This window comes from Periplaneta americana, chromosome 11 (assembly GCF_040183065.1).
Source record: "Periplaneta americana isolate PAMFEO1 chromosome 11, P.americana_PAMFEO1_priV1, whole genome shotgun sequence".
Lineage (NCBI taxonomy): Eukaryota > Metazoa > Arthropoda > Insecta > Blattodea > Blattidae > Periplaneta > Periplaneta americana.
In genome coordinates this window covers 73,147,114-73,171,781 of record NC_091127.1, presented here as the reverse complement: position 1 = coordinate 73,171,781, position 24,668 = coordinate 73,147,114, and the positions used below count along the sequence as shown (strand labels likewise).

The 24,668-nt window shown below is 35.3% G+C and overlaps 1 protein-coding gene across 2 annotated transcripts in view; it reads left to right on the top strand.

Moving 5' to 3' along the window:
* Cad96Ca (tyrosine kinase receptor Cad96Ca) overlaps nt 1-24,668 on the top strand; it is a 327,323-nt gene that overhangs the window by 287,794 nt on the left and 14,861 nt on the right. Inside the window, exons 3-7 of one of the 2 annotated variants that reach the window (XM_069839607.1) lie at nt 3,089-3,437; nt 6,501-6,745; nt 9,944-10,060; nt 13,763-13,892; nt 15,651-15,803. In XM_069839607.1, the coding sequence (XP_069695708.1) occupies nt 3,089-3,437; nt 6,501-6,745; nt 9,944-10,060; nt 13,763-13,892; nt 15,651-15,803 (994 nt within the window). Of the gene's footprint in view, nt 1-3,088; nt 3,438-6,497; nt 6,746-9,943; nt 10,061-13,762; nt 13,893-15,650; nt 15,804-24,668 lie in introns of both variants that reach the window. The other variant, XM_069839606.1, reaches the window with a different exon arrangement.

Genomic DNA, 24,668 nt, shown 5'->3' with positions numbered 1-24,668 from the left:
ACGCGTCATAGTGAATGAAGCGCTATGCATGTTTGTTGCCATAACTACGTGCACGCTGTTGATAGTTGAACCTGGGAGTGGATGAAAGACATCGTGTATCAGGTTAAGGTAAAAACACGCGAAGAGTTGCTTCAACGCATTCTATATGCGGAGGAGACAATAAGGAACAAACGTGTGAAGCTGCGAAATGCTACACGTGCGGTTCACACCCGTGCGGACCGTTGCGTTGAGATTCAGGCAGGCATTTTCGAAAATGTGATTTAATTCCACTCTAAATGAAAGAGACTGATACATAAGCAATCATTTGTTTGTATTTTATTTTATTTATTTATTTATTTTTTTTTGCATTTTTGTTAGTGAAATTCTGAAATAAAAATTTTTTCTGCAGTTTTAAAATTACCATAACCTCGTAATTATGAATGTGATCCCATTTATTTATTTATATTTTTTGTGTTATTTGTAACAATTTTTATACTGTTATATATAATCATGAGGCATGACCTTTTGTTCCCATTTTTTTATTTTTGTGTGTTATGGTTTTTTAAATGACTTTTTTAGAAATCATAAATTATTAGTGGAGTCTTTTTTTCGAGATGCTCATTGTAGTATAGGTGGTGACCGAATATTTGAATTTCAACAAAGAACTAAAATTTGAATTATTAATTTTATATTTGTATTTATTTATTTTAGAACTCAATTTTTGGAAGATTTTATTTTATTATAAACAAATAATTTTGAGATGCACATGATTGTAGGCCTAATATGGTACTCGAATATTTAAATTTCAAGGATTAACTGAATTTTTTTCCAATTTATGTTACTGTACATTACTGTGGCTTTCATTATAAATGTGTTTTCCACCATGTCAAAACTATATTGAAGGGTTGAGAGCCATATTGGGCCAAGCGCTATTTATTAAAAACGGTGAAAACAAGGGTTAAATTTTAAGTGAATAACATAATTTAATGAAGAGTAACTTATCATTTAGTTTTTATCTATGTACGTTATATTACTTGCTATATGTTTCATTGAATTGTGCTATTCACTTAAATTTAACCCTTGTTTTATACGTTTTTAATAAATGAATCTTGGCCCACTGGGCTCTGAACCCTTCAATTATAATATTGAGGAGTTTGTCTTGAAATGGAAGGGAGGCAAATACAAATTTACGGTAATATAATTATATTATCTCATAGTTTCACCAGTAACATATGTAAAGTTACTTAGTTTTTGTATACGTTTACAACAAATTGGAACAGGGCGTTTGAACCAACCTGTATTTTTAAAAATATGATGTTTATTTTATATTTTTACATTTTTGTAAGTCTATAGTCAATATATTTATTTTACAAATAATTAACAAAGATCGGTATGTGATTTTGATAGGGGTAGGAGGGTTAATGCGTATTATGAGTCATACTACTACTTATAAAAAAATCTGCCAGTTACGCGTCACAATTTGTATGTGATAATTTGTAAGTTTTTGTTGTCATAAACTGCTCTGATGGGTTGAAATTCAAAGGATGCTTGCACACCATTAGTTACTAACTGTATAAGTACAACAAATGTTTTTCCTATTCTTCATGAAACCCCAAGGAGGTAGTTAGATACTAATAAATTTTACGAGTGCGGAGATCACGCTACGTCTCTAGTATAAGATAAGCCATGACAGGTACTTTTTTTGGGTACATAATTACTGGCCATTGACCTAACTTGCTGAGCTAAGACTGATGCGGAGAACTGTATACTTTGTCTCAATAACGTTGCCCATAGAATACAACGGCTGTGAATGTTCGCTGAGCTAGAATGACGATCAATCATGGAACAATGGTGGAGTGCGTCCACATAGCAGCGTATACAATCCCGTAGTAAAACAATCGAAATCCTCTTAAAACGTTCGTCATAGAATTTTGTTTTGCAACTTTTGAGTCGTATCCTGTGTATAGACGTTGGATTTGAAAAACGAAATATAACAATATGGACCGATGTTATCTGGGCTAAAGGGCCGTGGTCTGTTGGCGCTGTTGCTACCATACGTTTCGTCTGCTGCTCCGGCTGCTACAGCCACAGTCCCATTAGTTACCAGCACGCTAAGGAGATCTTTGCGTTCCCATGTGCCACACCACTGACGATGTCTGCCGAAGCAGCAGACGAAACGTATGGTAGCAACAGCGCCAATAGACCACGGCCCTTTAGCCCGGATGACATCGATCCATATGATGCCGGCCGTGAAATTCTACATTCCAAAAAGTAATAATGTTTTGCATGATAAAAATATAGGTTTACTACAAAAGAAATAGACACTTTCAATGGCTTATAAATCCAAAACTATTAATGTTATCAGGAATCAGTTGATATTGTTTTGTAAACTAATTCTTCAAGTTTACTTTTGGAAACTCACAAATGTTTAGTACTGTATGTACTCTTTGTGTCATACGGTACGCATCAAGTCGATAGCCTAGTTCATTTCAATCTAAATTATTTAATCTGAATTGAAAAAGTAATCTAAAATCAGTTCATCTAAATAATTATGAAGTTGGGGGACGTAATCCTTGTCTTCACAAATCTCCAAAGCAAAAGTCGCATGGTGAGAGGTCGGGACTCCTTGGTGGCCGCCGTACAAGAATGCAGTTTTCATCTGTTGCACGGCCAATCCAGCGCTGTGAAAATGTTTCGTTTATATAATTTCCAATAATTTGTAATACCCCGGTAACAGTGAATCTGTTGGCAGATGAAGTTCTCACCGTCGACGTGTCCTCACGCAGTTGAGGAAGTTTCTCAACCTAACATCGCAAAATGCAACTCGATATCACAGACAGCCGTCTTAGCTCTAATGACAGCGCAACAATCAGCACAGTAGTACCAACAATGTATCTTATCAAAACTTCTACAGTTCAAGTTAACAATGAAAATACTATCGATATCAGTGATGATTTTTGTTTTATACAGCACTGAAAGTGTCTATTCCTGTGATATATTCTCATTTTACGATGCATAAGTTCAGTTTAACCTTGCAGACATCTTTCTCAATTTATCATGCAAAATATGGCCATTTATAACAATGTACTTTATTTTTTGTATTTTTCAGGGAGGAGAACAGCTGTTCTTTTACGTAACAGTATTCGATGGCAAATTCACAAGCAAGACTGAAGTTTGGGCACGAATCCGCAACTCATCTGCCGACCCAAATTCAACGGAGCTCAACAATGAGGGGCCACCCCCGCCAGGCTTCCTCCCCAACTTTCCCTCTCAGTATCCAGGCGCAGGTGGTGGTGGCAATGGAAGAATTCCCCCGCCTTTCATCCAGCCACCGTCATCTCTACCGGGTTTTACACGAAAACCGCGTCCACCGCCTCCACCACCCCCACCACCTTTATCACCTGAACAAACTACCCTTATAACGGAAGGGAAGGACACCGCCCAGGAACCCACGAAAGGTATGTTGACGTCATCGTCATCATCTTTATCACCATCAACACCGTTCGTATCTTATGAAAATGTTTATCTCTCAGAATCCTCACAAGGTAACCTTTCAGAACTCGTAATGAAGTTCCACAAACAAAAGCAAATCCATTGCATAGAAGAGTAAAAGAAAGGCTCATTATCAAAATTCTATTGGTAATGAACAGTAAGGAGAGGAGAAAAAGAACGATACAAAAAGCTGAAGTTGTTGAAAATAGAAGTGTCGTTCTAAGTGAATGAGAAAGCAGTAGGCTATTATTCAGAAGAGGTGCAACTTAACACCGGTAATTAAAAATCCGTTCATTTTTTAAGCTTCAATACTGTGAAATACATTGTAGCTCTCAGTAAATTACTATTTCTCACTTTTAGCTCTCCTCTAATTTCTAGTGAGTACCACTGGTCTAGAGATTAGGCAATTTTCAGAAAAATGTACACGAGTAAAAGCACAGAAAGTATCCGGTGCAAATGCACAGGAACGCACATTTCTGATCCAGATGATGATTTTGACTTTTCTTTGAACCAATAGTGGCTTCCCACACATGGTAGGTCTCCTTGAGCATGTGATCAGCACGATGCAGGACGACCAGAGAGATGCCCCAGAATACGTAATCTTCAAAACACGAAGTCCTGTGGAAATGGTGAAAAATTTCAATACACTATAGTTTAAAGAAAGTACATAATGCACTTTATTACTGTAATTCGAGTAGAGACTTTTCATTCTGATATTCTTAAATCCCTCACTTTTAATAATTTATTTTCTATAAGGATAAGCATTCCAGAATACCGAAACGTAAATTCAGCTAAATGCTCCGCACTTTAATATTCTAAAACTGCCGGCGTAGGCACTGCCGGTATTCAATTAGATCAGCGGTGACCAAAACTCGAGCTGCAGTGATTACATGCGACAGAGAGCCTATGAAGTAAGGAGACGGAGGAGAGGTACTAGGCATGAAAACTACAATTTATTTTTTTCTCTCTCTCTATCCGGCCAGAGGCCATTTTCCGAAAGATTTCTCTTTTTTTCTTCAGATTTTCAGTTTTTCTGATTTCTGTTTACTAAACTAACACAAACACAACACCCATGCCCGAGGCGGGACTCGAACCCACAACCATTCCGACCAAGCCGTAGAGTCATTGCGTGCCTCTACGGCTTGCGCCACCCGGGTCGGCTCTAATGGTGGTTCCTGTACTAACATCTTGATCAATCCCGCGGATAAAAATCTCAAGCTTTGCTGTATCAGTAATGTCACTGCTGTCATCAAGAGCCAGTCAATAATATATGATTTTTCTTGTTTCTTCTTTTAACCTTCCACTTTAATATAATCAGGAATTTTCTAAATTCTTCTCTCGATACTTAGTAGAGAAATTCGTAGTTTTTTTTAATTAAAAACTTCTTATGGACAAGTTATTTAAGCTATTTTAATCATTACTCTTTTGAGAAATTCTGTTCTATTAAAAGGCTTTACAGCACGAGATATTTCAAACCTCATTATGTAGCTGACTTCCTTACAATTTTATATACCTCATCTTTTTCTTCCTGACTATGATTTAAGACATGTCAATTCCTGGCGTTTAACAGTACGTTGGCACATAATATTGAATCAGTTTTTCTACAATATTATTATTAAATGAATAACTAATAAATAGTTACCCTCATCTAAAGATTAACAAGATTAAAGTTGAGAGAAAACCTAATAATTTTCTCCTTCTAGGGAGATGCTCTAAAAATATCAATATTCATGCACGTATAGAAGAACTATAGAAACACTTACTTCGTGGTCAGTAATAATAATAATAATAATAATAATAATAATAATAATAATAATACATTATTTAGCGTGTCAATTAATGTTTCTATATATTCCTAATTGAACAGTTGAGCAAAGTATACATATTACATTTTGTTCGACAGAACAACAAAAAAGTTCTCCTTCTCATTCTTTACGAAACCACCTGTTAGTTAGTTAGTTAGTTAGTTAGTTAGTTAGTTAGTTAGTTAGTTAGTTAGTTAGTTAGTTAGTTAGTTAGTTAGTTAGTTAGTGAGGTTTAAAAAGGGCGCGTCAGCAACTATGGCTATTTGCGCCCTTATCTAAAATTATTTATACAACAGAGACATAATACAATAATCAGAATGCTTAAAAGAACTAAAAAAACGTTGTCACGATTGAAACGAGGTACACAAATGCAGTTTCAACAGGGTGCTGCATAAAATATTATAAAAATCTCAGACCTTAACTAGTATTTAAAAAGAGACAATAAAATAACAGTACAAAAGCTACCGTACCATAAATAAGTTATCTGGCGTATTTCTAAGATACTCGGATGTAAAAGGTCCGAATGTCAAGTTTGTTAAAAAAAAACTTATATACTAAATAACAAATGTAACCTCCGGATGTAAAGGGTCCGGAGGACAGGAAAACGGGTCAATAGAAACAAGGAAGTAAATCACACCACCTGTTACTGCTAGTAGAGACAGAGTTAGCAGAGTGACATGATACCGCCACTGCTTGTCTTCAGTACGCGAATGAAACACACAGCAATGTACAGGAAATTCCTCGTACCCGTTTGAATTTCTGTGATTACACGATGTAATCACGACACACGCTTTTTTTTTTTTTTTTTTAATTTCGACCGGCCAGAGGCCGTTTTCCAAAGTTATCTGTTTTTGTTTTCTGTTTGTTTACCTTTGTTTCCTTTGTTTTTTACTTATACTAATACAATCACAACACCCATGCCCGAGGCGGGACTCGAACCCACAACCCTTCGGACCAAGCGATAGGAACATGCCGTGCCCCTACCGCTTGAGCCATCCGGGCCGGCAGATTTGGTAACCGCTGAATTAGATATTAATTAACTGATAAAACTGTGCAAATTTCTACAAGATTTGGGAATTTCAAATTTAGTCTCATTTTCCCATTCTCGTAGCTTCGACTCTCCATCGTTATAGAAACTTCCTGCAGACTGCCAACACTGATTTAAATTAAAATATTTCTTATTACCTGGATTGGAGGGCTGATGTAATCAATATGTTCCAGCAGCAGAGACGGCTGAAACTCCTACTGTCAAAGTGCCCACCCCGTCACCCACCACTACGACGAGCGCCCATTACAACGTGACACCAACGACCCCTGCGGAGGGTACGGTAACATCAGTGCCTGACCTGGCGGCCACTGTGATTCCTATATCCCTGGTATGCGGGCTATTCGTCATGGGAGGGATAGCAGCGTGGCTATTCCGCAAGAAGCTCTGTCGGTACCGCAATAAGGCGAACAAAGATGATATGGTATGTAACGAACTTTATAAATTAGGATGATTTAATCAGGACCTATTTACAGAGATGTGGTCTGGAATAGTGATAGTGATAATCAACCCTTTATATAAACAACTCACAGTATATCCACAACTATGGGTGGATTACTTTAGTCAGTCATTACAATAGAGTAAAATGCACAGTAGATAAGCAGTTTCATTGGGTACTACCGTTCGCAGTGGAGTTGAACAGTTTTATGAGCGGTTTTCAACGTGACAGAAGTTAAATCCCCAAATCACAAGAAGTTGAATGTAAATGGTTCAAGAATTTGCTGATAACCACAGTAACAAATAGAGAAACATTTCACTGGAAATTATGTAATGTTGAAATTTAATCTGTAAAGCGAATACTAACCTAGTTCAGGAATACTGTGATATGAAAATAACACGTGGAACATTTGTCTTTACTTAAGAAATAAGTAATGTAGAGAAACAGTCTTGTTCAAAATCTAAGTCAAGTATACATAATTATTTTTCGATAAATATTTGTATAATGTTGGTATGTTGCAATATACCTTCAAACAATTGAAGTGCCTATAACAATCATTATGCTGCAATCCAGAGCTGTGAAAATGACTGAAGCCGTGAGATATATGGAAGAATAATAATCTTGAAGTAGCCACGTATATATACCAATGAGCATAAAGTCCAATAGCCATTAAAAACGTATGAATATGAAAAGTGTCCTTGAAAAGAAGTATGGGTTTAATATGTGCTACATACGAAATGTACTATTAGATTCACAAAAATATTGTTCACTCTATGATATAGTAAGAAATACTGTATCATATTTCTGTCTTGTTCCAGCCACGTCTTGTGGGTAGAACTAATATTTTGAGCATACGAAACTATTTCTGAACATATGAGTATTTCTTTTGATAAACTGAAAATGTACATCATTAAATATTTTAAAAAGTATAGAGACATATCAATATCTATTTGCTTTGTTACTTTTATACATATGCAAATATTATTTTAGATTGAAAATTACAAAGATTCTAATTATTGACAATTAAGAATCTTTCTATATTATTTGCTTATTGTTTCTCTTGTTCTGTGGCCATGTATCATTGGTACAAAGACAAGTTTGGTTACTACCCGACTGTACATGTCTGTTGTGCTGGTTTGTTGATGTTAAGATGGTTATGAACATTTGAAACAATGCTATAATTAAAAAATAACAAATGACTGGCAAACCAGAACGAAAACCATATTAACAGCTTCTATTCTTTCCTGCTGCCATCTATAGTTTTTGCCGACAATTGAATATAATGAAAACAGGAATTATTTGAGTCCTCCTTCCTTATGGCGCTAGTATAAAGGTCGTAATGTACGCCGTTATGAAATTATATCCGTTTGTTATCACGGAGGATTTCTGTCGACATTCTGCATGTTGTATCCAGTTTTGCTTGCAAATTCTTGTACTTTCTAAATCAGATGTAATTTACAGTTCTTAGAACATGTCTTTATTAATTTTATGGTATAACAACAAAATATATCCAGCGGAGTTAATAGTCTGGGATTTTAATTACTCTGTGCCGGAGGGATTCTTAGTGTTAATTAATTTCAATGTAAATACTAGTGTGTTATTAGACACGACGCCATGTATCATTAAAGCCGTTTCCATTACGGACATTCACAGAAAAGGGTGAAATAGATGAAAGCAGGACAGCAACGCCGGCCAGACCTTCCACTTTTAATTCAGAAAAAAAAAAGGTCATTCTAGACATTTCAGCTCTATGACATAGTGGTACGACAAACGTGATTGATTAGCTGGTAGTTCCGGATAGAATGCCATTATATGTTGGAATTGTTACTTACTTACTAAAGAGAGCAGACCGAACTGAACAGAAACTGATTCGGTAAATTTTACAGGTCATGGAATTACAGTAGACTATTTCGCTTATTACAGTAGACTATTTCGTCATTCCATTTTCGGCCAATGAAGTGTAATGAAATTTTGAATTCCAACCAATCACAGTCATACATCGCGATAATTTCTCCAGCTCAATTTATCACTATCAATTTATTGCATGGTCGTTCTTTTGTTTAGTCAGTGTCGCCAACTGTTCCCACGTAAATCGATGAGCATGAATCCATTATACTAAATAATGTGCGAAATCCTACTTCCACATCTACATCTTCATCTTCTAATTCCATGTCCATTGTATCTAAAGAAAATTACACTCCTTCATAACAATTGTTCATTTAATTAATGTATCAATCAGGTTATTTGTAATTATACTATAAAATGTTTAAATTAAATTATGATTTCCGCAGATTTCGCTTTTCTCAATTGGCATTACTGACTAACATTCAATTTCTGTATTCCAGTAATCGTTATTCATCTATTTCGACTTCGCAATGTCTGAATAGGATAAGTATTCATAAATATACAATTATTAATATTTTATGAGCGAATTTTAGGGATATATTATTTACATTTTTATTTTATTCACGAAATAGTCCCAATAAATGTCACTCGAGGTCTGAGATTTCTCAAATAAATCTCAGACCTCTTGTGGCATTACTATAGATAATTTAAAAGCAACCATCAGTAATTGCAGTTTAGATGAAAATAGACTAGACTGCATTAAGTGACAGACTTAAATCCTCGATCTCCTTCCAAAATTACAATGTTTACTGCATTGTAAAATTCTTAAAATATGTTGTACCATCTTAGTAAACAGGAATTAGTATTTTCTTGACCATAACGTGTCCAATACCTTTATCATTGGACTTATGAAATAAACAACAGAACAGGACCCCCTGCTAGCATAACACTAAACCGCTACAGTTTTTAAAGGTTTTTTTCACACCATATTCAGAATGATCTCATTCAGACACTTAGTTTTGCAGTCTTATCAGAAATTAAAGAAAAGAATAAACATTATCTATCCTGCGCATGTTATGGTAGACGAAAAAAAAAGTATCGAATAGATTTGCGTTTTTTTTTTTTTGCACACTGTGCGTCGGTTAGAAATAACAATTGCCAAATTTTCTGTATTTTTATAAATGAAGAGTAAGAAATTTTTTTCTGAACCACATGTAACTTGTAATTTTAATTGTAGATGTATACTTTATATATTCTATGTAGTCCTACCTGTTAGTTAGCAAATTGTTACTTAGACTCAAGTCAGTTACATGAGATCAATGATCCAATTTCTTACAGCACAAGGAGCCCTCTGGCGGCATCGTGTTGGAGGAGCCCATGGCCTTGCAGCATTGGAGAGGACCCCGAGCTCACAGCAACCGCTACGAGGGCTGGGACCGCGACTCCAACCAACAGGTGAGCTTTTATATCGTGGACACCTATGTTGATAGAATTACTGTATGTTGGCAAGGTAAAGTCAACCCGATTATCGTACGAGCTCACATCGAGGGCTTAGTGTGAAACTAACTTAACTACAAAAATTGGCATTTTTAGGTCTTTACACAAATCGATAATTCTGCTTGGTCACAAAAAATCACAACACAGTTTCGAAAATTTTTGTACAGTACATAATACAAATTCGTAGCTATAAAACATGATGCTATAGTTCATGTGAAGTAAGCATATTGCCTGTTAAGAATTTTTTGTGAATAAAACATCGTTTGTAGTTACTAGAGTTGAACAACGATCGAGAAAGCAAGACTAACAGCGCCCGAAAAGCCTAAAACCCACACGAAAATGTTGTCTACGTCACGTCGTTGACGTAAAGACTGCTTGTGAGTGTTTCAAGACATTGGGACTTCGGGAGTGATCAGCTCTCGAACGTCAAGCAGCCTTGAATCGCCACAGTTGTTTATAGCATACCAGACTGAACTTTTATCTAATTTGGCAACTATCATATATGTATAAACAATCATGTAGTCTATTTTAAACATCATCTCTACCTATTTGATTACTACGTCCTTATTAAAAGGCTAGGGATTTCCTTTTCGTATGTTTGAGATCAATTGTACAATATCCAGTAGAAAAATATTAATGCTGTATTTAACGGTATGTTTTATATTTCATAGAAATGCAAATTTATTTGAGATTTTTTTCTATTTATATAACCATAGGTAATATATAATAGAACCAGAATATTTTTATGACTAAGATACTGTTTTGTTTTGTATTTTTGTCTCAATTAAACATTTCTAATGTTATTTATTTCAATGATGTATGTATTCAAAGTTACGACCAAATACTATATCGAGAATGATGAGCAAGACTCGAAGCGAATGAGAGTTATAGACGATACTCGAAAGACAAATGCAACGAATACAGCGAGCGAGAGCGGCAGTTAGTTTTGTTCACCTCTAGTAGTTACGTTAGTTTCACATTAAGCCCTCGATAATCAGCTTGCTATACCGGTAAAACACAGGTCAAAGAATTCATACAATACCGGCTGATTTGGTCTCTCTTTTAACGATTTACAAATGCTACATATTACAAGCTGTGCTGATATTACTGAGTTCAATATGTAAAACATACGAATCCCGTAGCTGGTTACATTAATTTGTTGTAGCTATTATTGAACGTAATATATCTATGAAAACGAAAACTATTCCCTTTCAATTCTTCGTATTATTGTGCTCCTTATCAAGGCTTTAATCATATTGCCAGATCAACATTCGTACTTCGTTTTTCTTTCCACTTATTCTGTTTGTCTTTGACGTACACTGTGCAACTACTTTCGGTATCATCGATTTTCATCCGCTCTTTTCACATAGTTAAAATTGTGAAACCATATGCATGCGTGCGCCATAGGTCAAAGTAAGAAACTTATTGTGAGGGTTGGTTTGTTAACTAGCTGCATGTGAAAAGCTAGAGAGGGAAGCTTCCCAGTCCAATATGTTCTTCTCCTCATGCGTAAGTTGGTTTCACGAGATAACGAATGACCTGTTCATATGTACATGTACATAACCTATAGTATATATATATATGTAATCTCTTGTCAATTCTGTAGCAACATTCAACAATTGTTTAAAATTACATTTCTGTGATCGTAACGTTTTTTTTTTTGATGGCGCTGCTAATGTTAGTGACGGAAGGTAGTAATGGTAGTTGTGATGATGGTGTTGGTGATAATTTTAATGTTGGAAATGGTGAAGTACTGGTGATATTTGTGGAGATTGTTGTACGGATTGTGTTTGTAGTGGTAATCTGGATGGAGGTCATGATGGTGGTAGTAATGGTGGTGGAGGTGGTGCTGGCGATAGTGTTGCTTCTAGTGTAGGTCTTATTCAAAGTGATGGTGATGACAGGTATGATGACACTGATGACACTTTTCATGTTTGTGGGCGTGATGATGCTAGTAATGGTAATGATTGTGTTGTTTTTGATGGCCTTGGTGATGACGTGGGAATTGATTTCGATAGTGGTGATGGTGATACTGGACAAGGTAATTTGAAGGTAATAGTAGTGCTGGTGATGATGTGGTCTTGATGAAGGTGATGATAATGGTAATAGTGCTGTGTGGTCTTTGTGGTTATTATAGAGATGATGGTCGTGGTCATCCTGATTATCATCAAGATAATAAGCTCTTGCCCAGTATTCCAACTTGTTCTTATTGGGCTGGGAGAGATGTTATGAGTCATGAGATCAGCTAAGTAACTAACATTTTCATTGCGCATGGTATAGTAGCCTGACTTTACAAACTTTCACTTTCATACAACTCATACTAATACTCGCTTCCTCATCAGTCGCCATTCTGAGAGATCATCTATTGGTAGAATCAACAATTACACTAACAAAGCAGAGCTCCAACAAAAAATAGCAAAGTTACGTATAATCTCAATAAAACTGGAAGAAATAAAACTGGAAACTGGAAAACACAAAATTGACGAAGCTTCAGCCCTCCTCTCACAGACCCAACTAGAACAAAAAAATATATTCAATCACTACTCATCCTCCAGAGGTAAAGGGAGCCAAACCTTGGTTTGATGCTGAGTGCTAAGAACAGGGAAAAGAACTCCTGCACAGAGCACTAACAGATATCTGCGAGGTAATCTAAAACTCTATGCAGAGAAAAGAAAGCACATAAAAACTAACAAGGAAACTAATTTTATACAAGAACAAGAAAAAGTCCAAGCTCAAGAGACGCTAACAGTTTCCTTTCGTGCCCTTAGAAGCAAGTCAACTAGCACTGTCATGGATATTCACAACAGAGGTAAACCAACCAAGACGAAAGGAACCGGACAGATTGGAATTTGTAATGAAAATCTAATATACACAGCAGATCAACTGGCTTCTTTTTGGAACGATTTATGTAACAAATGCAATCGATTTTATTTTGTATAATACGTATATTATTTCTATGTTCTTAAGACCTTGTATGCACGTATTGGAATGTGTCTTTTTTTATCATGATTCTGTTTATTTTGATTGTGTATTTATATTTCTCACGTAAATTCATGTAAAAAGTTCACAATTCATTTACTATCCCCACTTTGCAAGGTGTCCCGATTCTGGAGGTTGAAAATCTGGTCACCATAGTCAAATTGATAGTGAAAGTTATAGTGCTGGTGATGGTGCTGTTAGTGATGTTGATGTTTGTAGTGGCGTCAGTAGAGATGGTAGTATCAGAGATATTCTTAGAAATGGTCGTGTTGATTGTTTGTATCGATTATCTTACTGGTAATGATCATTATGGTAGTGGTGGTGGTGCAGATGATTAAGGCCCCCGCAGGCAAAGAAGTAACTTATGACAGCTCCATAACATATTTTTGAACTTCCATCCGCTCTCTAATCCTCAGACTTTGCGTTTTGGATACGTTACTCCCCTTTTTTGGTGCCACACGGGAAGTGAATACGACATTGCCACACAGATATATTCCCTAAGTTTACTTCCACGCTTATATAACTGCACTTCCAGCTGAGTAACATAGGGGTGTGGGAAGGGGGGACTGCTGTAGGCTCTGTACCTTCCACGTGCTTTACCAGAGACTCAAAAGTCTAATCTTTCCCTGCGACCATTGTAGTTGCACGATTTGGTATATAATTTAACTGTCTAATTAACAGGCACCAGCACCAGGTGGCACCAAACCGGACGACCGCTGGGAGTTCCCTCGTCATCGCCTCAAAGTCTTCAATATCCTAGGAGAAGGATGCTTCGGGCAGGTCTGGCGCTGCGAGGCTCTCGATATTGACGGTCAGTAATCCAGCACACATAAACGCTCTTTTATGACAGCAGATGTCATAGATTACAGGCTGCTACATAACACTGATATCTAGAAATGCACCGTATGGAAAAAGTAGTGCCAGGAAAGTTTTATTGGCTTCTTCCCTTTTATCAAACTTACAATAACATCACACAATGGAGAGCCGTGTGAATCGGTCATATTATTACAGAAATACATCTCTACAGATTCCACCTAGCTGTATTCTGAACTGGTGTGCCATAAACAAGAGGAAATTCTACACTATGACTTGTAAAGAACTAAATATGTTATCATTATATACGTTCCCTTTATCTAAAACCAACGAGTGGGCCTAGATATCTTCCTTCCGAAGGAATGCATGAAAAAAAACTTTTGATTCATAAGAATTAGTCATATTTGTTCGGTTTTCAACCGATGAAATTCGAAAAGTTCTAGTAACTACTAAATAATTCTGGGAAAACACAATTATTCACAATCGTTCATTCATTTTAACATGTCTGTTTCAATGATTTATATAATTAAAAATAAGTACGTAGTATACATTCAGCTTTTCTGAGCAAACACTCCGTTACCGTATTTTAGAACATGAACTTATTTATTGAGCGCATATGCAAGTTACAGATACATTGTAGTATTATTTTATCCAAGTTCCGGGTCTCAGTAAGAAATAATCATTTGTGGGTAATTTATTATATTATTACATCAGGTTGTTTTCTTATTAGTACTCTCAGATTTAATTGCGAAGTAGCAGTTGTTGTGTAACGAATACAGAGCCTAAGGAAAAGTCAAAGTATTTTAATGTGATAACTTGTGGAAAGTATGTGACCATGTGGATTTCAAATAATTACTGGGAACGGTGAATTGTCACAGTTGCAGACAAGAGTGTGTAAAGGAGAACCTAGTAAATGCTGAAATTGTGAAGGAGAACGTAAAGATAGGCGAATTTAATTAGCTGGAATAATATATTGAGCTGTAAAACATTACAGTGGCTCTAGATTACTTGCAAAATTATATTATCATTTATGTATTATTTATTAAAAATCACTTTGCAAATTTTCATTCATTCATAGTTTTCTGCCAAAGGGCAGGTCTTTCACTGCAAACCCAGCATTCTGCCTTCCTCTTTGTCTTCGCATATGATCCATATATCATAATGTCATCATCATCTGATATCTTCTTCTGCCCCGAACTGTTCTCCCGTTCATATTTCCTTCCAGTGCATTCTTAAGCAGACAGTTTCTTCTCAACCAATTCATTTCTCTCTTCCTGTGCGAAATTAAGTGCTAAATAATAAATAACATAAAAATAATAATCGAAAATACTGTATATTTAATAAATTTATGTTGAAATCCTAAATTTGCCAACATCCTAGTTAACAGGATTTTTTTTATTAGTAAGAAATGAGCATTTAGTCGTGTGAACTGGAATCTTTAAATTCTTATCAGAATGATTACATTTTTTATGTTTAGTCAGAACACGATAACTCCAACTTTTGTTTAGTATTCCGTGATATCTCCATCTAATCTTATGTTTTTTCATTCACATTTGTATGTAAATTAGAATTATGATTTGTATACGAAAAGTGAAAATAAAAATACTTGTATCACAAAACAGTTTTTTTTTTTTTGGAGTTATCATGTTTTGACCAACACCACAGAAATGTCTGCTGTATTGAAAACACTGTTATATTAACCGCTTATACTCGTGAGTAAGAATTCATATCTCATTTATGCTGATTTATGTTACAGGTCGGGAAGGCACAACAGTCGTTGCAGTCAAAACACTGAAGGAAAATGCTTCGGACAAGGAGCGGTCGGATCTGGTACAAGAACTCCAGGTCATGAAGATGCTGGAGCCTCATCCCAATGTGGTGAGGCTTTTGGGATGCTGCACGGAAAAGGGTATGAATATTTATCTCATTTTTCCACTTTCAAATAGCACTAGAACAGACAGAAAGAAAGTACAAAGTTATTAAAGTAGTGTGTTCAGTAGGCAATGTAAAGCATATAAAAAGTCACTTACTTGTGTGTAAACTTTTGCTGTATTTATGTGTGAATATGGAAGATCAAAAGTTTTTTTTTTTTTTTTTTTTTTTTTGGTCGGGGAAATACGTTTGCGGTAATTCTCTAGAAACGTAATCTTTTTGCGTCAAAAAGGCAAACCATTTGCAGCACGGTTCTGCTAGTTTCAAGGGCATGTTTGCGGCAAAACTCACCAACACGTGGTGACTGACTTAGGGGTGTGTAAATTCTTGTTATAACACATGGCCACATTTTCCTTCCCAATTTTCACAGTCTTAGGACTGTCCACGGCTTGGTTAAAAATATGACTATACTTCAGTGACAATAATGCCACCTCGTTTGATGTTCATAAAAATCTACAACTTTGTTGCATGGAATTTCATCCCCAACACTTTAATGTACTGCAATAGTCCAAACTTTCCATTCTAATATTCCTCCCATATACACACGATTTAAACAGTTCACTTTGCCAAATTTATAATTTTCGATAATTGAACACTTATTTCTTCTTTCGGTTTCAATAACTCTGTCATTTTTTACGTCCATGTTGCTGTAGAAAACGTTCGTGAGTAGATGTAGGTACTGAAACATACAAATGAGCATTACGATATCAGTGATGGCAACTTTAATTTATAAGCTTAGTTCAGAAATATCAACATTCTTTTATTATCGATAGTTTATTTTTTGCGTTAAGCGAACATTACGAAATCAGTGGTGCTGTTACTTTTTGGACACCCTTTCAGGTTATCAGGCTTCAAAGATGTTTTTCGATATACCGCAATCGGGTATTCCATAACTAACGCAAACTGGCTGTGATTTAATCCTCCTGATTAGCCTTTCTGCCGCAAACATGCTGTCCCGTTTTTTGTCCTGTTACACTTTTCTTCTTTTCTACTCTCCGTAACTTGTTCCATAACCTGTTCACTTTCGAGAAAGAAGTTACACAGCCCTTAGTCTGTGTCTCTAAATTTTCTTTCCTATTTCCAAACTTATCCTTCAAAATTTCACCTCATGACTATTTGTAATCTTAAAATATAGTATAAAAATCCAATTTTAGTCGCATTGTTAAAAAAGAAGAAATCAAATCCACAAATTTACAGTCAAATTCACAACTTCAGTAAAACTCTGGCCCGGTTTCATCAACAGGGTTTAAAACTTAATCTCGTGTTATACAATTTTATATTTTATTTCCTCTACCTGAGGAACAATTTGTAAGGAGATATAGATCGTTGAAAGCCGTGTCATTAAGATTGTTGATGAAATTCACGAGAGGTTAGAATACACAACGCAGAGAGAGGCGTCTCTCTCCTATTCTTCAGGTAACTTACTATTGTCATGGAGATATTATACTACATGATTTTTCATATAATTTTATTGGCGACAATGTTGGACTTACAAAAGCTACTGTTAGTAGAATTGTCTCTAAGGTGTCTGCAGCTATAGCATCAATGAAACAAAGGTACATAAAAAAGTTTCCTTCTGTTGAATAATGTCCACGTGTTATTCATGACTTCTATCAAATGTACCATTTTACTTGCGTTTCAGTTGTTTGCTTGTTCTGACGGTAATGTGAGCAACAGTAAAGTACTGAATTCTTCTGGAATCCTTTTCTGCGCCTCATCCTTTTCCTTTATTTTCAATCTATCGATTTGTCTTTTTGCACTATACGATGCCTTTATACAAGGACATCATTTTATTTTTACTAACATTTCTAATATTAACCTGGCTATACCTTTGGATTAAAAGTTCAGAACCGGAAACACCGTTTGCTACTCCCTTCCACTGGAGTTCGATGATACTGGCGTAATATACAAACAAATCACTTTAGTAGGTATAGGAGGGAAGAAAAGTAGTTCATCCATTTACGTAAACTAGGAAGTATTGCGCTTTTGAGTTTTATAATTTTCATTAGATTTTTGTTTAATCAAAATACAGTACTGTATTAACAATTAGTGTTTTTAACTCACGAACTGAGCTGTCCATGTGGACGTATTCATTATGCAGTGTATTTTATACTGTCTACATCACATTAGCGTACAATATAGAGAATGAAGTTAAATTGAAAAATAATCATAATATGGATATTTAAACACATTTTTGAAAATGGTGGCCGTTCATTTCGATACAAGCTTCAGTTCTTTTTGCATATTATCGCGCTATAGACTATTGTACCTAATTCCAATTACCAGTTTCGTCCTTCGTACTAGTAACTAATGTTGAAATAATTCTGTACCGGCTCTATAGGCTAAAAGAGTACCTTTCGTACTGTAAATTGAATCTTCACTTCTGCCCGATCCGAAAAGATAAAATTACTCAGACATGCTATCTACTGTCCGTCCAAGAGTTTTGTCGCAGGGTTGTATAAAAAGGAGGGAAATCACGTGACAATTAATTAAGGAGGCCCTTTAATTTAAGTTATTTTAAACAGTTGTATAATATTACGTAGACGTCCAATTAATTCCTAACAGAAATTAATGTTTTCAGAAAAGAGCTAAGACAGCCCGGCCACTAGCATTTACAGAGGGTCAGCAGAAGCGGGTGGGGGGAACCAGGATGCGATGTAGGCAAATGGACGACAGTATCTGTGCAAAAATATGATTCAATATTGGAAGCTCTTTCGTCACTGGAAAACGCGAACATATTTCTGGAACATACTATACTCACTCAGTACTGTTTGTGTTCACTATGACCTTACGGCGACTTTGACTGTATACACTTGGTTCTGTGTGAAGAACGGTTGGAAGTTTACTAGTAGAGGGGGTGGGAGTGAAGTACATTAAAAAACTCTGGTACAATAAAAATTGAAGTAAAAATAAAATGATGTCCATGTATATTAGTAAAGATTTTTCTATTGCCTAAAAATTTGAGCTTCTGTTTCTCTTACCAATCTCTTGCATTTTCTTGGTCACTATTGGAGTTATGGAAGGAAACAAAAGACACATGCAGCAAATTGAAATCACTTTCTCATTTAAAATTAATAATCCACAACTCATTTTGTAAACTCTCTACAACCTGTAAATGCCCTTGCCTGAAAGAATCTGTAGATGTGAAATACCTGGGAATTATTGTTGATCAGCACTTGAAATGGAATAGACAAATCATCTTTTTATGTAACAGGATACGTAAAACAATTTACAAATTTGTAAACCTTCGCCATTATTTGCCTACTCATGTATTACGTTTGGTTTATTTGGCTATAGTTGAATCTGTTATCCAATATGGTATAACTGGATGGGGAGGCATTACAAAAACTGCTCTTTTTCCTCTAATTATGTTGCAAAAACGTATAGTCAAAATTTGTTTGAAAAGGCGACTGGATTATCCAACAAATTTGATCCATTCCGAATTGAATGTTTTTAGAATTGACCAAATTTATAAATACTCTTTAATGAAATTCTATCATAAAAATAGAATGAAATTTGTAGCTCAGCCACATGCTCATAATACAAGACGAAATGAAATTCTTAAATTAGTTGAACCTAAATATTTCACATCTGCTGCTTTACTACACAGTACAAATTATGGTCCACGTCTATATAATTCGATAATAAAATTTCATCCAGAGCAATGAAATTTTCAGATGAAGAATTAAAAAATTTATATGACAGACTTCCCTGTATATATATATATATATATATATATATATATATTATGTACCATGTATTGTAAAACAAATTTATTTCTATCCAAAGTGTATTTTTCTATTTTATCTTGGTTACTATATCAACTAATTATACTACTAATAATAATTTAATATTAATCCATCAATCTCAACATAGTCTCTTTTTTCACTCAGTTATTACTAGTATTATTATTTACTAATTTTATCATCATCTTTATGTGAGCTTTCTTATTAAGTATTTTGTCTACAAAGTATGTATATCTATGTAACGGAACTGTCCCCGAACACGAGCTTTGCTCTTTCGGGATATTTTAATGTAACTTTTTTATGTATATGTTATTATTAAATAAAATCTAAATCTAAAAAAAAAAAAAAAAAAAAAAAAAGATGCGTTCATAAAAATAAATTCTCGTTCATGGCCATCTAAATTAGTACTTTTCCTAGTTTCCTCGTCCAATTTTAAGAAAAACATACTCCGCATTTTCCTTCTATGAAATATCTCTGGGTATTTACGTCTGAGTTACGTAAAATAACTTCTTCTTAGTCTAAAGTTTCAGTTCTTTATCCCATTTCACAACACTATAATAACTGTGTTAGCTAACTCTCTGCCGAAGAAGTTTGGTGGAACGCATTAGTCGCAAGAGCGAGTTAAAATTTTAACCTGAAGTTAATAAACTCAGGGTTAATATATTATATTTAGCTCCTGTTGACGACATCGGGCATAAAGTGTTATCTTCTTTGTACTGATACTTCCATCACTATCACGATTTTATTCTTCTTAATGAACTTGCTTATTTTTCTAATATTTCATAGGAAAGATCTTTATCCCTGATATAAAATTTTACTCAAAACTTTACTCGTAAATTACAATATTTATGTGACATATTTTCTCTTTCCACAACAATTCAGTTCCCTGTATTTTATATTTTTGGTGCATCATTCAAAGACGTTCATAAATTAAATAATTAACGATATAGCTAATCAAGAATTAAAATTTTTATTTTACGTATTGCATAAAACGGTGTTTTTATAAAAAAAAAAGAATTAGGCCTATAGGGTAAAGGTTGGTAATATTGTGATATGAGTAATATTGTAATAGTTCTATTCGAGAATTTATTACACTTTTACTGAGCGAGAGGAAGATAGGATTTTTGCATCAACGTATTAAGGGAATATTCACGGACAAGTTGCTGCATAAAACCGATCCTTCTCTCGCTGAGTAAAATTTAATAAATTCTCAAAAAGAACTATCATAACATTACTCGTATCTCAATATTGCCAACCTTCACATTATTCAATTTATACAGTGCACAATTTCAGCAAATGTGTGTAATTAATTAATGTATCACAGACCAACAGAAAACAGCTATTCATGCAGAGTAACCACTTCTAATAATTAATTTCTTTAAGTCTTTACAAAAATCTATATTGAAAAGTGATATAGTTAATAAAAAGAATTAATTATTTTTATGTCGGTCACAAGCACTGTCACTGTAAGACCTTTTTAAAACAATGCACTATTATGGATATTCATATTTAGGCCTACGTTCACGTTCCATGAAGATATTAAGAATTTGGTCTTATACGAAAAAATATAATAACATCCAATGTTAAGAAAAACATACTCCGCGTTTTCCTTATATCAAATATCTTTGAGTATTTAATAATAATAATAATAATAATAATAATAATAATAATAATAGTAATAATAATAATAATAATAATTTATTTACTTAATCTGGCAGAGTTAAGGCCAGTAGGCCTTCTCTTCCGCCCAGCCAGACTCTAATTCTAATTAAATACATTTGCTTACATAGTTATTACATTAATATCTAGATTAGATTAGATTAGATTTATTTATTTAACCTGGTAGAGATAAGGCCGTCAGGCCTTCTCTGCCCCTCTACCAGGGGATTACAACTATAACATGAACAATAAGATTACAATTAATATTAAATTTACAATGACAATTACAATAAAAATTAAAGTACGACAAGAATACCTGATTAATGAAAGCTAGACATTTTATCATAGAAGTTAAGAACAAAGAATATTTTTGTATTTACTAAATTACAAATTAAACCTACAATAACAAAAGTCTATAGTGATGAAATTACCGGATATTGAGATATTTTGTGGTAGATCATAAAACAACATGAAAGTAAATAATGAAAACTGGATAACTTATGTTAGTGTGACAATAATAAACATTGGTAAGAAATAGTTATAATAATAATAATAATAATAATAATAATAATAATAATAATAATAATAAGATAATTTAGATATTTATCTGTGATATATATATAACCATTAAACATTGAGAAACCTGAAACAGCTATTATTGTTAACAAGAATTGTTACAAAAATATCTCGTTAGGCTATTCTTAAATTGGTTTGATGTCTGACAGTCCCTGACATTACTCGGTAGGGAATTCCAAAGTCGAGGAACAGCCACAGTGAAAGAAGATGAATATGAGGATGTTCGGTGGGAGGGAATGGATAATATTGAGGAGTGTTGTGATCGCGTGTCTAGGTTATGATGGGTGGATACATTTTGAAAACGAGACGCAAGATAGACAGGAGTAGAGAAATGCAATATGTGAAAGAGAAGGGAAAGACAGTGGATTTTCCTACGATCTTCTAGAGTAGACGGAGCCAGGACAACATTTCGAGGGATGGTGTTACGTGATCAGCCCGGCGAATATTGCAGACGAAACGGACGCACATATTATGAACACGTTGTAGTCTCTGCGCCGAAGTAACGCTTAGGTCAGTAAGCAGAATATCAGAGTAATCGGAGTGGGGCATCACGAGCGTTTGCACTAACATTTTTTTTTCATGGAAAAGGGTAGAAAATTCTTCAATCGTCTAAACGAGTGGATTAATGAGAATACTTTTTTGCAGGTTTCTGCAACTGAATGTTCCAATTTAAACTTTTATCCATATAAATACCTAGATTCTTTACTGATTTGCTGAACGGAATTTCGGTGCCGTGTATTTTAATCGGGGACAAATTTTGTATGGTAATAGCGCTTAACAAACATGAATGGCCCACAATGATTGATTGTGATTTTTCTGGATTTAGTTTAAGTCGGAATTTCCGTGTCCATGACCAGATGGAGTCCAGATCGTCATTAATTTTAGTTATTGCATCATTTATTTCGTCAGTGTGGAATTTTATGTATATTTGAAGGTCGTCTGCATAGAGATGGTGTCGGCAGTACTTTAGAGATTCTGATATGTCGTTGATATAAATTGTAAATAGTAAATGGGCAAGAACTGATCCCTGTGGGATCCATGACCTCACGAACTGCCAAGAGGAAGAACGATTTCCAGCTATCACACTTTGTTGGAGGCCATTAAGGTAAGAGTCAAACCACAGGACAACGTGCTCTTCTAGCTGTAGTCTTCTGAGTTTACATATTAACAAGTCAATGTCTACAGAATCGAAGGCTTTGCTGAAGTCAAGTAAAGTCATTATTGTCAATTTACGTTCGTCCCGGGCCTCGCGTAGGTCTTCCGTGATTTTAAGTAATGCTGTACTTGTGTTATGTCCGGCCTTGAAACCTGATTGATAAGAGTCGAGAAGTTTGTATTTGTTTAAGTATTCTGTCAGTTGCTTGTGTACAATGCGTTCCAATGCTTTGGATAGGGCAGGAAGGATGCTGATAGGTATGTAGTCGTTATAAGATGTCGGTGTTTTGGTCTTGGGAATTGGGTGGACAAAAGCGAGTTTCCATTGCTGTGGGTAAGTCGAAGTTATGATTGAGGCATTGAAAATGTGGGTCACAGTCGGTAGTATTACGTCTATGATTTTCTTTAATAACGAAATATTCACGTGGTCTGGTCCTTCTGCTTTAGTTGTGATTCGTTTCAGAGCTTTCTTTACGTCGGATTGCGTAATATACAAAAAGTGAAAATTTTCCCTTGAGGGGTTGGTCCGTAGGTTTAAGAGTTCATCGATTGTCTGTTGTTTGTCAATGTTGTAGTGTGAGTTTTCGTAAAGTGGTCATTGAGCCGTTCCAGTGAGATTGAGTTGCCGTCTACCTGGGTCTTTGTCTGTCTTAATCCCATTGTCTGCACATGTCTCCGTAGCGTGGAGGTGTAGTTCCTGGTTCAGTAAGGCTGTATGCATGTCGGATTTTAGCATTCGTAACAGTCTGGCTGGTTCTGTTTCTCAGTTGCTTGTACCTGTTAAAATTAGTTTCGTTTTTGTCTCGTCTATATTTTCGATATGCCGAATCTCGTTCAGCCATCATGTTGCGTATGTCAGCAGTCATCCACGGCGCAGGCAGTCTTCTCACACGTCTAGTTTTTAGAGGAGCATGTCGGTCATACAAGTCTATAATAAAGTTATTTAGCTGTTCTATCTTCTCGTCCACAGTTCGTAACTTCCATATTGCGTCCCAGGGTATACGTAATGCGTCGTCTATTAAAGCAGAATTGTCAATACGTTTTAGGTCTCTATAAGTAGCTATTTTGGTTGTCAATTTGGGACACTGCAATGCGTATATTACATATATTATATCGTGGGAAGATATTCCAGACGCAGATAGCTGTCCATGTGAGAGAACTTTGGCAGGATTATTGGTGATGATTAAGTCAAGGAGCGTTTCTGAGTAGGTGGTATGATGAGTGAGTTCAAGTGGAAGGATAGTCATATCACAAGCATGGAACATTGTCTTTAGTTGTGTCGTCTGTATTGAGTCAGCGGTAAGCAGATTTGTATTAAAGTCACCCATTACGATTACGTGTTCATAATATGGCAATAGGTTCTGTAGGGATGTCTCCAGGTCAGCTAAAAATTAACCTTCGCAGGCTTATAAACAATACACAGCAAACATTTCTGAAAACTAACTCGTATTTCTACGAAGAAAAATTCAGGGCGAGAGGAATATTCGCCGGGGGATTGGTGAATAACTTTGGGCTCGAGATCCGATCTAATGAAGGCTGCAACACCACCTTCCCGCTTATTTAAGCGATCGTTGCGAAGTAGATTGTATCCGTCGAGGTGAATTAGGGAAGAGGATAAAGATGGCTGAAGCCAGGTCTCAGTAATTAAGATGGCGTGCAAGTTTAGTGGGGAAAATATAGCGTAAAAGTCGTCAATGTGTGCTAAA